This window comes from Nesoenas mayeri, assembly GCF_963082525.1.
Source record: "Nesoenas mayeri genome assembly, chromosome: 3".
Classification (NCBI taxonomy): domain Eukaryota; kingdom Metazoa; phylum Chordata; class Aves; order Columbiformes; family Columbidae; genus Nesoenas; species Nesoenas mayeri.
In genome coordinates, this window is record NC_137544.1 from 104916441 (window position 1) to 104929871 (window position 13431).

Genomic DNA, 13431 nt, shown 5'->3' on the forward strand with positions numbered 1-13431 from the left:
ACAAAATCTTTGATCAAGGACTGTCCGCTTGCTGATACAGAAATATGTTTATGACAAAAGTGTTTTGGAACATGTTCTTAAAAAAAGGTTTCAAATTTTTTAAACAGAAATATGATGAAGCTCAGAAATAGGGGCTTGCTCACAGGCAGTAAAAGGAGCTACAATAAGAAACTGTTGTTTCGAGTAAAATATAATAGTTGCTTCCTAGTAAATATTGACACAATACGTACATTTTCTCTAGGTCACCCAGTCCTGTGAAGGCTCCTTTTGGAATGACTCTTATCTTGGTGAGGACAAATCTCCTGAAAAAAAAGAGCAAATGGGGTGATTATTCACTATTTACAACATTGGACTGTGTGGCAGCTTTGTCAGCACAGGAGAAGCCATTATCACTGGTACAAGCACTGTTTCCAGCCTGAAGGTTTTGGCATCTCAATACAGCTGTCAAGTTCAAAGGCTTCATGGGACTCCAACTGCCTGCCCAGACTGAAATTACAGCACAGCGTTGGGCTGCTCAGCATCTGCAGCTGCTCAGGGGAAAAAAGCATCTGTCAGTAGTTGCAATTTCCCTGTTTGCTTCAATAAGAAATCCAGACCCGATTACCACAGCTTTGCTGCATGCTGGGAGGAGACAGGAGCTTTCTCATCTCGACCTCTCTTTTGAGAGATACTCAAGCACAGGGTGAAGCAGCCCTGTGGAGCCAGGCTGGGGTGAGCTGCTTACACAAAGCTGTAAGCTGGCACATGCATGCTCATGCAAGATAAGACTTAACCTGCTGCACAGATAATTTAAGGAGTCAGTTACTATCTCCCATCAGTGCAACGTTAATACCTTTTATTGCTTCTCAGTCTCTCTTCAAATTATTTCATAATGTGCCATAAATTAGGACTTCGGAATACACAACTCGATCACGCAACAAGACAACATTGTAATCATTTTTAAAGGTCACAGAATATGCTTTATGAAAAAAATGTTTAAAATATCAGATAAATATTTTTGTTAACCTGGATTCATCTTCTTCTATTACAATAAACAAACAGGATGAGAGAACTTCTGATGGCACTCAGAAGATCAAAGGGAGGATATCTACTACTCCTTGGAGAAATAAAGTGTTATCTGGGTAATAATTTTCTTTCACAAATTTAATCATTCATAGGCAGTGAGCACAAACAATGTCTTGTATTAATGTGATCTGCTGATCATGATACATGCTTCATATGATATGATTAGATGCCAGGTCAAGAAAGTGGAACTGAGACATGAGAAAGCCCATGGAGATTTTGTGGGGAGAAAGACTGTATTTTTATATTTGTTGCTGAGAATAAAGGCAATATTTAAACTTTGCAGTATTAAACATGAAGCAGATAAAATAAGCAAGACATCAGATAATACTGGCTGTATTGAACAATAGCTGTTAAAAAAGAGTTTGTTTGTTTTTTATAAAAAAACAACACCTGTGTTACATACATGAATATCACCCTGTGGTTCAGTTTCTTAGTCTATTTTCCCATGGCGATGAAAATGAATTGTTTTCTGAATTACTACAGAGGTATATATATATTTTTTTTTTAAGTGAGCATGCCTACTAGGGCATCCCTCATTTTTGTCACTCATAAAAGGTGTTGCATGGCTACTTGGGATTGCCTTTCAGCTCGTGTCTTTTCTGCCTTATTATAAGGTGTGCAGGAAGACAGAGATGGTAAGTCAACCTGGTTTTACCTGCTGTGTAGTCCTGCAATTTTTAACTGAATATCTCAAAACTAGAGACTTGCTTTCTTACCATTCACATGAAGTATTCTTACAATCCTCACCTATTTTTATTACAGCTGACAAGTTTAGAATTTTCATGAGATTATCATGTTCTAATTCAATTCATAGGGAAAAAAGTATTATTCTGATAGAATAACACTGCGAAAAGTTCCTGTTTTTTAATTGTAGGTCTTTAGGAGAAATACCACCTCATTGAGGTTCCCAAATATGAGTTAATATTTACCTAAGTGGGAAACAGTCAATGCATGTCTCACCTAGCTCTACAGATAAAACCACTGATTACACCAGAATTGAATTTGGCCCTATGCTTTTTTAAACATTGAAAATGATGATATTCTCAGTCCTGAAAGATGATAAAGTCAATTTGATATTTCATTATTCTTAGACTGTCATTAATGTAAGACAGAAAGAGCTTGAACACACTATCATACAAGAATTACAGTATTGAAATCATTATGCAAATGTTAGAAGGATTAAAGAGCTTCCAGAAGAGGCTGAACCTGGATTAGGTGATTTGTAAAATCCTACTGAAAACACAGCTAGGGTAACGCATGCAAAACTGTGGCTGTGCTTTCAGAACGCAGACAGGTAGAATGAATCCTTGCACAACATCCAGCAGGCTTAGTATGACAAAGCTGAACCATCAGGAAACCCTTTAACTTTGATCTGCTTTGAAACATTTCCTAAACCTTCCTTTGTGGAAATGCAAACCTAATTTTGGAGCCCTAGAAAGCAGGCTCTGTCTGAAAATCCACCTACTTTTTAATTTAATTTTATTTTATTTTTTTTTATGGCAATGTTCTAAAATGAATTCTCTCTCTACAGGTGAAGATCATGAGGAGGTTTGCAATTCTTTAATTAAACACTGGCCTATGCCACACTTCACCACAACAAGTATTTACAGCCTGATCCTTAATTACAAGAAGGGAATCTCATTCAAAATTGATGTTACATATATGAGGAAAGCCACAAGTGCATGGAAGTAAAAATCAAACCTTTATTGAATATCCTGCTATCCTGCACTAATTAGGTACCAGAATTCAGAAGCCACATGTCTAATGTCCTGGAGCAGTTAAAGCAGAATTGAAGCTTAATAGCTGAAATATCACATTCCACTTTAAAAAATTAAGGTTAACTGTTTTTAAACATCCCTGAGTAGGCTAATAAAATCGGCTTTAATGGTATAACGAACACTGAAAATTAGAATCAGCTACTTGTTGAATTATCAATTGTATATTGAATAGGAGTCTATTATAACTAGGCAAATGCTGTATTGTCAATAAATCTTACCAATTAGGCTCCAAGAATCAATCTGTACTTAACCTGAGATACTGGCTGTTCAGTACCAATTCTTTCTGAGACACATGGAGAAATAATTGAAAAGTATTTCTTTGGTTTTGTTGCTGGAACTATTTTAGAGTCAAAGAGATGAATACAGCCCACTGTCATTCAAGCATTTTTCATGTCAAGACAAACAAGTAAAGAATCCTTTCTAAAAACATGTGCTTAATGGACAGATGCAGTATTTGATGCTAAAAAATCATGTTAGCACTTAAGCACCAGCAAGGAAAGCACTGAAAAACCTAACCACTCAGTTCATGGTGTGGAATTGAAAATCCAGAGCCAGGTGCCTGACCTAAGTTTCAAGAAAGGTTAGACTGAAGGTTAGGTGACCCAAAAATCTCTGCACAGAGCTAGCGTCCAGGAAACGCCAAGTCTCATCTCCCAGAGCTTTCAGCTCTGCATCGGAGTTGGAGGGGTAGCATCAACCTCAAAACACACAGGGAGTGCCCACTGGCAGCAGCCTTTGCTGGGAGAGAGGAAGACATCATGGTCATGAGCATCATGGTCATCAGCAAGTTTGTTGATGACACGAAGCTGGGAGGAGTGACTGACACACCAGAAGGCTGTGCTGCCATCCAGCAAGACATGGACAGGCTGGAGAGTTGGACAGGGAAAAATTTCATTAAATATAACAAGGGCAAGTGTAGAGTCTTGCATCTGGGTAAGAACAACCCCAGCTTCCATTATAAATTGGGGAATGCAGCATAGGGGAAAGGGTCCTGGAGTCCTGGTGGACAGCAGGATGACCATGAGCCAGCACTGTGCCCTTGTGGCCAGGAAGGCCAATGGCATCCTGGGGTTTATTAGAAGGGAGGTGGTTAGTAGGTCCAGAGAGGTTCTCCTTCCCCTTTACTCTGCCCTGGTGAGACCACATCTGGAATATTGTGTCCAGTTCTGGGCCCCTCATTTCAGGAAGGACAGGGAACTGCTGGAGAGGGTCCAGTGGAGAACAAAGATGATTAAAGGAGTGGAGCATCTCCCATATGAGGAAACACTGAGTGAGCTGGGTCTCTTTAGCTTGGAGAAGAGGAGACTGAGGGATGACCTTATTAATGTTTACAAATATATAAAAGGTGAATGTCAGGAGGATGGAGCCAGGCTCTTCTCAGTGACAACCAACGGTAGGACAGGGGGTAATGGGTTCGAATTGGAACACAAGAGGTTCCACTTGAATTTGAGAAAAAAACTTCTTCTCAGTGAGGGTGACAGAACACTGGAACAGGCTGCCCAGGGACTTTGTGGAGTCTCCTACTCTGGAGACATTCAAAACTCACCTGGACACCTTCCTGTGTAACCTCATCTGGCTATTCCTGCTCTGGCAGGGAGATTGGACTGGATGATCTTTTGAGGTCCCTTCCAATCCCTAACATTCTGTGATTCTCCAACGCAGCCCTGGCAGCCAAATCACAGACACAGGGAAAAGAGTCTTGGATTCAATTCATCCCTCACCTTGAGTGACTTTTTAAAGTCCAAAGTTGAGTGATGGTGATGTTATTTGGGTTACAGTAGGTCCCAGAAGTCTTAACAAGGACTCCAGCGTTGGCGTCATGAAAAACTGAACAAGTTGGGGAGCAGAAACAAGCACAGAAAAGAAAACAAGCCCCACATGGTGATCTTGCATCATGAGAAGGCAATACATATGGCTAGAAATAGAAGAATGGCAATATTTACTATGATAATTCCATATGTACAGAAGTGTAAGTTAGATTTAAGTCTGGTCCACTGCTCCTATACACACCCTGATATCCAGGAGTGGTTTCTAAATCCTGATTTAAACACATCTGTTTAAAGTGATTCTTGGGGAATGTTTTGCTATGGACTGAAGGTGCCTGTTACAGTTGTACAATCACACTTATACTTCATCTATTTTATGTGTGTATTATGAATGATAACATAAATATTTACTTAAATACGTAGTATTTCTTAATATTTAACTCATTTTTACCTACTTCCGTTTTTCTGATCAGTGAGAGTAATTGTTTTCTGCTGTGCAATGAAATCTTTTTACATCTGGAAGTACATGTAAGCTTACATTCAGACTATCTTTCACTGGATTGAACATGCACAGTTCCCACAGGTTTTTCTATTTTTCAATTTAAGTGGTTTTTATGCCTTTTTATTATATTATTTTAGTTTGTTTCATATATGAGTGTGAGTAAATTCTTCTGTTACAAAACTACTAAAAAGCTGTTGCTAATTAAGGTTAAACCTCTCAGGACTAGAGCAGAACTGTCTCCTACTGATTTGGTTATTTATACAGATATATCTAAACCTGGTTATTTAAAATGGTGCAGTCTCAGTTAATATGAAACCACTTTTTATCACCACGAAGAGCAAACAACCCACATACATCTTGTTTCTGTATGGCTGTGTCTAATAGAAATATCATAATGCCAAATTAGTCTCAAAGCCTATAGATTAAAGGATGCAAACAACAGAAATTAGTATGTACTTATAAAATGTTCCTAAATAAACCTCTAACATTTCCAGTTATGAAGAGATTTACTGAACTTTTCCTAAAATTGAGTCTTCTGCAGCTATTCTTTTGTAATTCAGACAGACAGAGTGTAAGACATGAAGGGAAAAAAACCCTCCAGAAAAATAAATATCTTCCATCTAGCCCCACATGAATCCCGTGACAGAAATCAGACAGAGCTGATCACTAAGGGATGGAGGACTGGATGGAGTTATTCAGGTATCTGGGGATCGAGATACAGGTGATTAAAAAGACTTGGTAAGTTACAAGTTCAAAAAAAGTAGACCCATACAGGTAATTTCTGCTAAATATCTCTCAAGAAGTGTGCATAGGAAACACGTGAAGCGTGCATATTGAGAAAACCAGTGTAAATACACCATGTTTGTGAGGTTAGCCATTTATGTGTGAGATTATGTATTTTGCATATTCATCAAATGAGTTCACAGGCCCTGGTCCCACAAGCTTTTTCATGTACAATTATGAAGATGCTCTTTGGCATAAATTCTTCACCAGAACTTACTCCAGCACTATGCCCCCTCCTTCCAGACCCCTTCTTTGGCAAACGCCCACCACCACCAGCAATAACCTTACACAACAAAGGACTCCACTGATCATCAGAAATTAGACTAGTTAAGAAAAAAAGTAATTTTTGCTTCATAAAGCACAGCTGAATTTATATCTTTCAAAACAGTCTTTAAAGCTCATTTCTCAGATCTACTTAAGTCACACACAGTTAATCAGAAAGTGTGTGCATTGTACAATTATCTTCCCAGGCTCATGTAAATTGCAAATTCATGATGTTAAAATGAACTATATGAGGCAGATACTATAAACTTTATAACTTAAGGACCACAAGAAAATAAAATAAAAAGGAAAGAAGATTTGGTAACTGTAATGCTAAATCAACCAAATTCAGTTCCAAAGACATAAATGTGATAGGATTTCGAAGAACATTTTACTTTCATCTCAGAGCTAACAGACTGATGTTATCACCTTCTAATCCTCTGCAGTAAAGTGTATTTTGTCAATCAAAGATTTACAGTGAAATTTAATTTACTCTTTGTAAGTTTTTTGGTTGTTTCTTTGTTTTTGCTTCTTGCTTTGGAGGTATGCTGGTGGTTCCAGAACAGGAAACAAATGAGTCTTTGCTTTTCATCAGGAGAAAACAAAGCGATGCCATGACCTATTTAGTGTGTTCTCGATTAAATGCAAACCTGCTCCCTGTTTTGTTTTGTTTTGTTTTTTGTTTTGCTTTGTTTTTTGTTTTGCTTTGTTTTTTGTTTTGTTTTTACTTTTTTTACTTGATTAGTCAATGCAACAGTGAAGGACTATTTTGCTTTTCATGCTGTAACAGGAGACAAAAAGATATTACAGGCGTGTCCGAGCTGGTATAATTCAATCAAGTTGTGTCATTTTGGCCCTAAACTTTTGTCCTAATTCTCACTGGAATGAATACTGAGATTTCTTTGAGCTAAATGCAATTTAATTTAAATTTATGAAGGACATTTACAAGCCTTGAGGTCATTGAAATGGGTTCACATTGCCATATGACTTCACTATGACTAGTGCAGGGGTGTCAAAGTAATTTTCACCTGAGGCCATATCAGTCTCGTGTTTGCCTTCAAACAGTCAAATGGCATTATACAGCTGTATAAACGTAGGAGTAGCTACATTTATACAGTCATAAAATGCCATTCGGCCCTTTGAAGGCAACCGCAAGGCTGATGTGGCCTTGAGTGAAAATGAGTATGACACCCATGGACCAGAATCTTGTACTAGGAAACATCTCACTAGGAAGGGGCATATGCAGGTATACATGAAAATGAAAATACTTTTCCTAATCAGCTGCCTACGTGGAAGATCTCTCTAATCTATTAAGCAGCTTGTAGCTGCTTTCAGACATCGCTATGGTTTCCCTTTCCTAACAGCAGGTGGAAAGGAGTCCAAAACTCATAAATCAGATGCTAAAGCATGAGGCTTCAAAAATCATCCAGATAAATGCAAAAAGAATGCATTTATTTGCTTTTTGGTTTTAAAGTCTTTAGAGTGAATTCATAGGCTGCAAAGCTGTTTTTCAACACTCAGAACGCTTTAATTTAAAAACAGAGGATATTAATTGCCTCAATTCCAGGAGGTGCTGAGGTTGGGCCTTCATAAGACTGACAGGATCATGAAGAATAGCACTGGTAGTGCCAAAACACCACTCCCACCATTCTCCTGCCTTGTCTTTTCAGAGATCTATGCCAATACCTTAAGTGTAAACCAAAGCCAAGCAGAATATTTTTCCAATAGTGACTATGTCTGTAACTACAGATGCACTTCAAAAAGGGTACTCTGATGATACAGGCATGCTTGAATAACAGAAGAAGAGCTTCGCAACTCATTTTTTCAACCAAGATACGATCCATGCGTTTGACAGTATGAGAGCCTCTACTTTACGTGCATGTAAATGGACTTAGAGAGTCTGTAATCATTTGCTAATATGCCCAATCTGTCTTGAAGCATCTAATCACTGTATTCACTTAATATGTTTAAATTAGCTGCTCATCCCCCTCAAATGTTTGTGAAATGACATGTTATCTAGACTGTGCAGCTGGTTTATTCTTTTTGTGGGATAATAAAAGCAGGTAAAGGTGAGTATTCTGAGGAAAAATTAGGCAATATACATTTTATGGGGAAGACAGAAAACAAAGACCCTCCTGTACTGGGTCTGGCTAGGAGAGTGTTAATTTTGTCATGGCAGCTCCTGTGGTGCTGTGGTTTTGATTTTTGACCAAACCCATAATGGTAACACTCTAGTCTTCTAGTTTTCACTGAACAGTGTTTGTACAGCATCAAGACCACCTCTATCTCTTACTTCGAGCAGCAAATAGACTAGGGGGTGGGCTATAGGCTAGGGGGCACACAACTGGTCTGGTGACCTGAACTAACCAGTGAGATTATTCTATACCATCTAACGTCATGCCCAGCAATACAAGGGAAGTCCGTTCCATCTGACTAAAAAATGCAGGATAGCTCTGGGAGGGAGCATGTCCTTCTTTCAGGTATGCTACTTGGGGATCTCTTCAGGTCTGGGAGTGGTTTCAGCAACTTCTCTGAGAAAGAAAATATTTTGGTTTGTGTCTTGTTAAAAAAAAGCAGTTCAGAGACAAAGTAAATACAATAAGAACTGTGATGATAAAGTTATTAGCGATGCCCATCCTCTTTGCAGGTCTGAATCTAAAAGGCAATATGCACAAGAGCTCATGAAGAATCACTCCTTAATCCTTACCAGTGGCCTCCCTTAAAAATTAATTTCCTTTTCTTATTTGAATTAGATTAAAAAGATAATGAACAATACTGATGGCATTCCTATTCTAAATTTAGTGAATATTTGCTCAGCTTAATAATGCCATCCAGCCACAAAAAGCTGAAGGGAAGCATTTTAAGATCACACAGCCGATGTCCTGCTGGCATTTCACTTGTAAAGTGCCCACAATACCGTAACATGGATAACAAAATGCCCATTTCCCCAACAGACCTGTGAAGTTGCTCACACAGGCATACAGCAAAGTTGCTGTGGGGTTTGTTTTTTCCCCAGGACCTTGCTTATGTCAACTTATAAGTTGCACACAGTACCTCTCAGCAGCTAACAGCTGATAAGGAGAGATAAGGAAGGACAGAAAAGTGTTGTGAGGGGAAAAAAAAAGCATCTAAAAGACTGTGAAAGTGGTCAAGCAACAGTCTTGTAAAGCTTATTCTCCCTCCCCTCCGCCTTAGTTTTCCAAAACGATAGTATGTTTAGTCTCAGCATTGATACATTTTCATTTCTGGACAAAGCATATACTGTCCTCAGTAACACTGCACACCCCCCCACGATGTTGCAGATGGCTTCTTTCCGAGGTTACATGTGCAGGCAGTTAAAAATAAAGGTCCAAGATGCTTTTTAATACCTCTGCTTGAATAGGGTGGAATGAATCTGGAGATAGGGGAGTAAAAAAGAGAGAAAGAAAAAAAATGACAACAAAAAATCCAACAAACCACCAAGATGGAGGGGAAAAAAAAGATAAGACTGTAAAATTCCCAGTCAGAAAAAGAGATGAAACACCAGGACTTTTACTCTACCTGAGGTGTTTAATGATCTACACTTCATGCAATTATTTCATTGTACTTAGTCTGGGTTGCTCTACGCTGAGATAAAGCTGCAGAGAAATGGAGTTGTGACTATTCAGACCAGTTGTCTGTGTGTGTTAACTCTTTTTGCAATGTGTCTGACAAACAGTTTCATTGAAGATTTAGGTGCAAGTAGCAGTAACATACAAGATATGTAAAAAACACAAAAGACATCTGCCCTGAGCAAACCTGCTGCAAAGCACCCTGTGACATAAGGATATTGGTCCCTTCAGGAGATCCAGGTGGCTGCAAGTCAAAGGGCAAAGTTTGCATCCTGTATCCTTGCAGCAGACGGCAAAGCAATGTGGGAAGGATCTCCTCCTTTGTTTAAGCTTGCCCAGAGCTTGAGCAAAGCAAAGCAAAGCTAAGCTGGAGCTCCGGATTCCTCTGCAGCACATGTACACAGAGAAAAAGGTTTGCCACTGAACACAAATTGCAACGACAAACAAGTCCTCTTTAGCTCTATGAGCAGAATCATAGTTATCACGTTCACATCCAGGAAGAGTTTAACCGCCAGGAATGAGTTACCTATCAAAAAAGGCCAGCGGTAGACTTGAAAGCATGGTTAAAATTGCTTCTATTAATGTAAAAGGCAAGCTGTGAAAAGTGTCTTGTGTAAGATAAATAACACAAGTGAACAAAGTTATCCTGTCTTGGTTACAGAAAGCTAGAAAATAGTGATTGCTTTATTTTTACAAGCAGCTATCCTTTATTAGTATAGATTATCCTGTAAGACACTACCTTACATTTAGAAGAGCACATCCTCGTTCCTCACAGCTACTCACACAGGACATTGAGAAATGCACAGTATTTGAAAAATGTGCAGGTTCCTTAAAATCTGACCTTGATATCTGCAACCATCTTTATGGTCAGGAGCCATTAAAAGTTCATTCACTCCGGCCACACTCTCAGCATTGCATCTATTTTTATTAATATCTCTGCATACTTTCCTAACAAAAGGAGTATTGTACAAGCATTTTGTTCTTGCACAAAGAGCATTTTACTTTGTGTTCTTTCCCATGGGCAACTTGTCAAGACAAATAGGGTTATGGAAAATGGTCACAGTCCAACCATATGGGGGGCTTTTTAGATATTGTCTTCAAAACTTTCTTCCCCTCTTTTGATTCAGAGCAAGAATAGCCGTCCTGCTCACACACAGCCAGTGACTTCAACTCTACTCCTGTCTCAAGAATGTATCAAAAAAGATCTTATTCCACAGCAGGGAGAGAACAGTGGTTTCTTCGCCGCCTGAGGTCATATCAGAAAGGTGACAAGTGTTCTTTGTGTGTAGTGTTTCTACCCCTAGGACCACAGGACTTTCAACGTTGGCAGGACCTTCATACTTTGTGCTATTTTTAGTGACTCTGACAAATTGTCTAGAAACAAAATTCCTTAATTTCTATGCTGGATGCCTTAGTGAAGGTAAAAGAGAACGTCAAACTTTCCTGCAAATTGTCTTGTTGAACCATCACTACTGATAGTTGAAATAACAGAAACACCAAATAACTTCCCTCTGTCACTTTAACTTGTTTGACAAATTCATTAGAAAGAGCTAGTATGCTTTTTACCTCCTTTCTCGTCCATATCCTCATAGGCACTATGCCTACATTGCTTAATGGGACACAACTGAAACATCACAAAATATTAATAAAATGAAAGATACTCACTAATTCCCTAATTAGCACACAGCCTAATAAGTAACAGGGTTCCCATTAAATATTTGGATTAATCTGGATACATCCAAAGGCTTGTTTGAAGTTGTAATGAGATCTCTGATGCTCCTTGATGCCAAAGCGGTCAGAAACCATTTAAGAAATAGCACTTGGAGACTTGATCATACTATGTTTTTCCCTCCAGATCTGAATATGAGCTTTGTAAAACTAAATATTATCTTCGCTATCTGATACCTGCTGTATTTTCCAAAGAGCAGCATGAGTGCCAAACACAGCTAACTCAACTGGCAGTCTAGGGAAAGCAGCATCTCCCGAAGTGGGGGTCTTGGATGCAAATAGCATGTACCCCACTGTTCTGAGAGCACCAGCTAGACTAGTGCTGACATAACTATGCTGAAATACAGAAATATGCTAGGCTTATGCCATACGGTCCCACTTTTTCATTGTGGTGAGTGGAGCATTTCCTTGCTTTTGCATACTGGAGTGCACATTTAAATTTTAAATATTTATGTTTTGAAATAACAGTAAAAGTGACAAAGGTGAAAAATCCCCACCTTTTGTTACTCTAGCATTATGCAAAGAAGTAAAATGTCCTGTTTATCCCTTCTGGTCACACCTTCCTCTAATCTGTATATCTTCACTGGCTGTTCCCAGGGGGGACAGGAGCTGGCTCCTAGAATTGATGCTGCCTGTGCAAGAGAATGAACCACAGAGCACACTGAGAATGGGAGTACCCATGGGATTAATGTGAGCAACTGGCTCCCATGTGTGTAAGAGGGCTCACAATATAATGCACCCTGTGCATCGTATTCAAGTCCTGTAAACATTGCTGTTTACTGCCATTGCTTACCATGCATCTGTGTGTTGCTGATGCTCTTCCTAGCCACACAGTTTCCATATCAAGAATTTTCTCAGGTCATCTATTAGTGATTGCTAAGGGAAACATTCACAGGTATATGAATTTCAGGAGGATGGACTCTTTCAATTTCATCCTGTGCTCTCCTGAGAGCATCTCTTCTCCCTCACAGTGTTTCTCTGTTATTGAGATCTCTTCCCCACAGACAAAACCAATTTGACAGAAAGGAAAAGACAAAGCAAGGAATCCTTATTACTTATCCTTGCACTAAAGGAGAAAAAAAAAAATCCCTAGTATTTTATCAAGAATTAGCTTGCCACCCCAAATGCTTAGTTTATCTGTCTACCTGCCACTAACCATGGATTTACTTTCATATGTTAAAGTGATGTTCCTGAATAAATAAAGCAAGACAGCTAGTGCACCAAGTATTCTTAAAAATACTGACTGTACTGACTGTCCTTTAAGATTAACAGGTCTTTTCCCAGTAATACACAGGACAAAGCTTGCACTCGTGTCAAGCAAGGATCCTTAATGCATTTGAAAGTGAATATTATTGTTTCAGAAAGATGCTAGCTTGATCACAGTGACAACTGAAACACTAGCTTATGTTCAGAATAAAGATGTGCTTAATGCTTTAGCCTTCAGAGTGCTTCTCAAAAGTGAACCCCCTGTGGACCACTTGAAAATAATACATATAGTCCTCTTAAAAAGAGTGACCGAACAGTGAAAGAGAGACTGGAAAAACTTGACCTGCTCATGGCACAACTGCAGGTTACGAAAGAGCTCAGCGGTTACACCTTGGCAAATAAACCTTTTGCAACCTCCAACCTCAGTGGACGAAACCTTGGACTTCTACCCCATTCCTACACACCCTTCCATCAGCTCCCTTGAACTGACTGTGTCATCAGCTCTCTAAATTACTGTGGTGATAGGCATCTTCTTGTGCAAAATTGGATTAAAGATGACAGGAAGAAACAAGAATAGATATACCAGACATTTGAGTGAAGAAAGGTCATGAATAGCATCCCATGGAGACCTGCACAGGGCCTGCATACCAAAGTCTTAAGCAATCTGGAAGGTGAGTGAGGAGTAAGGTGACAAACATGTACCATGAACAGGGTAGTAAGACAAGAGCTGTATGAGAAGATTTGCGAAGCAG

At 39.1% G+C, this 13431-nt stretch overlaps 1 protein-coding gene across 1 annotated transcript in view; it reads right to left on the reverse strand.

The window, feature by feature from the left end:
* FSHR (follicle stimulating hormone receptor) overlaps positions 1 to 13431 on the reverse strand; it is a gene marked incomplete at both ends in the record, with an annotated part of 82946 nt that overhangs the window by 51461 nt on the left and 18054 nt on the right. The window contains one exon of the mRNA XM_080342281.1: positions 231 to 302. Within this exon, the coding sequence (XP_080198407.1) occupies positions 231 to 302 (72 nt within the window). The remainder of the gene's footprint in view (positions 1 to 230; positions 303 to 13431) is intronic.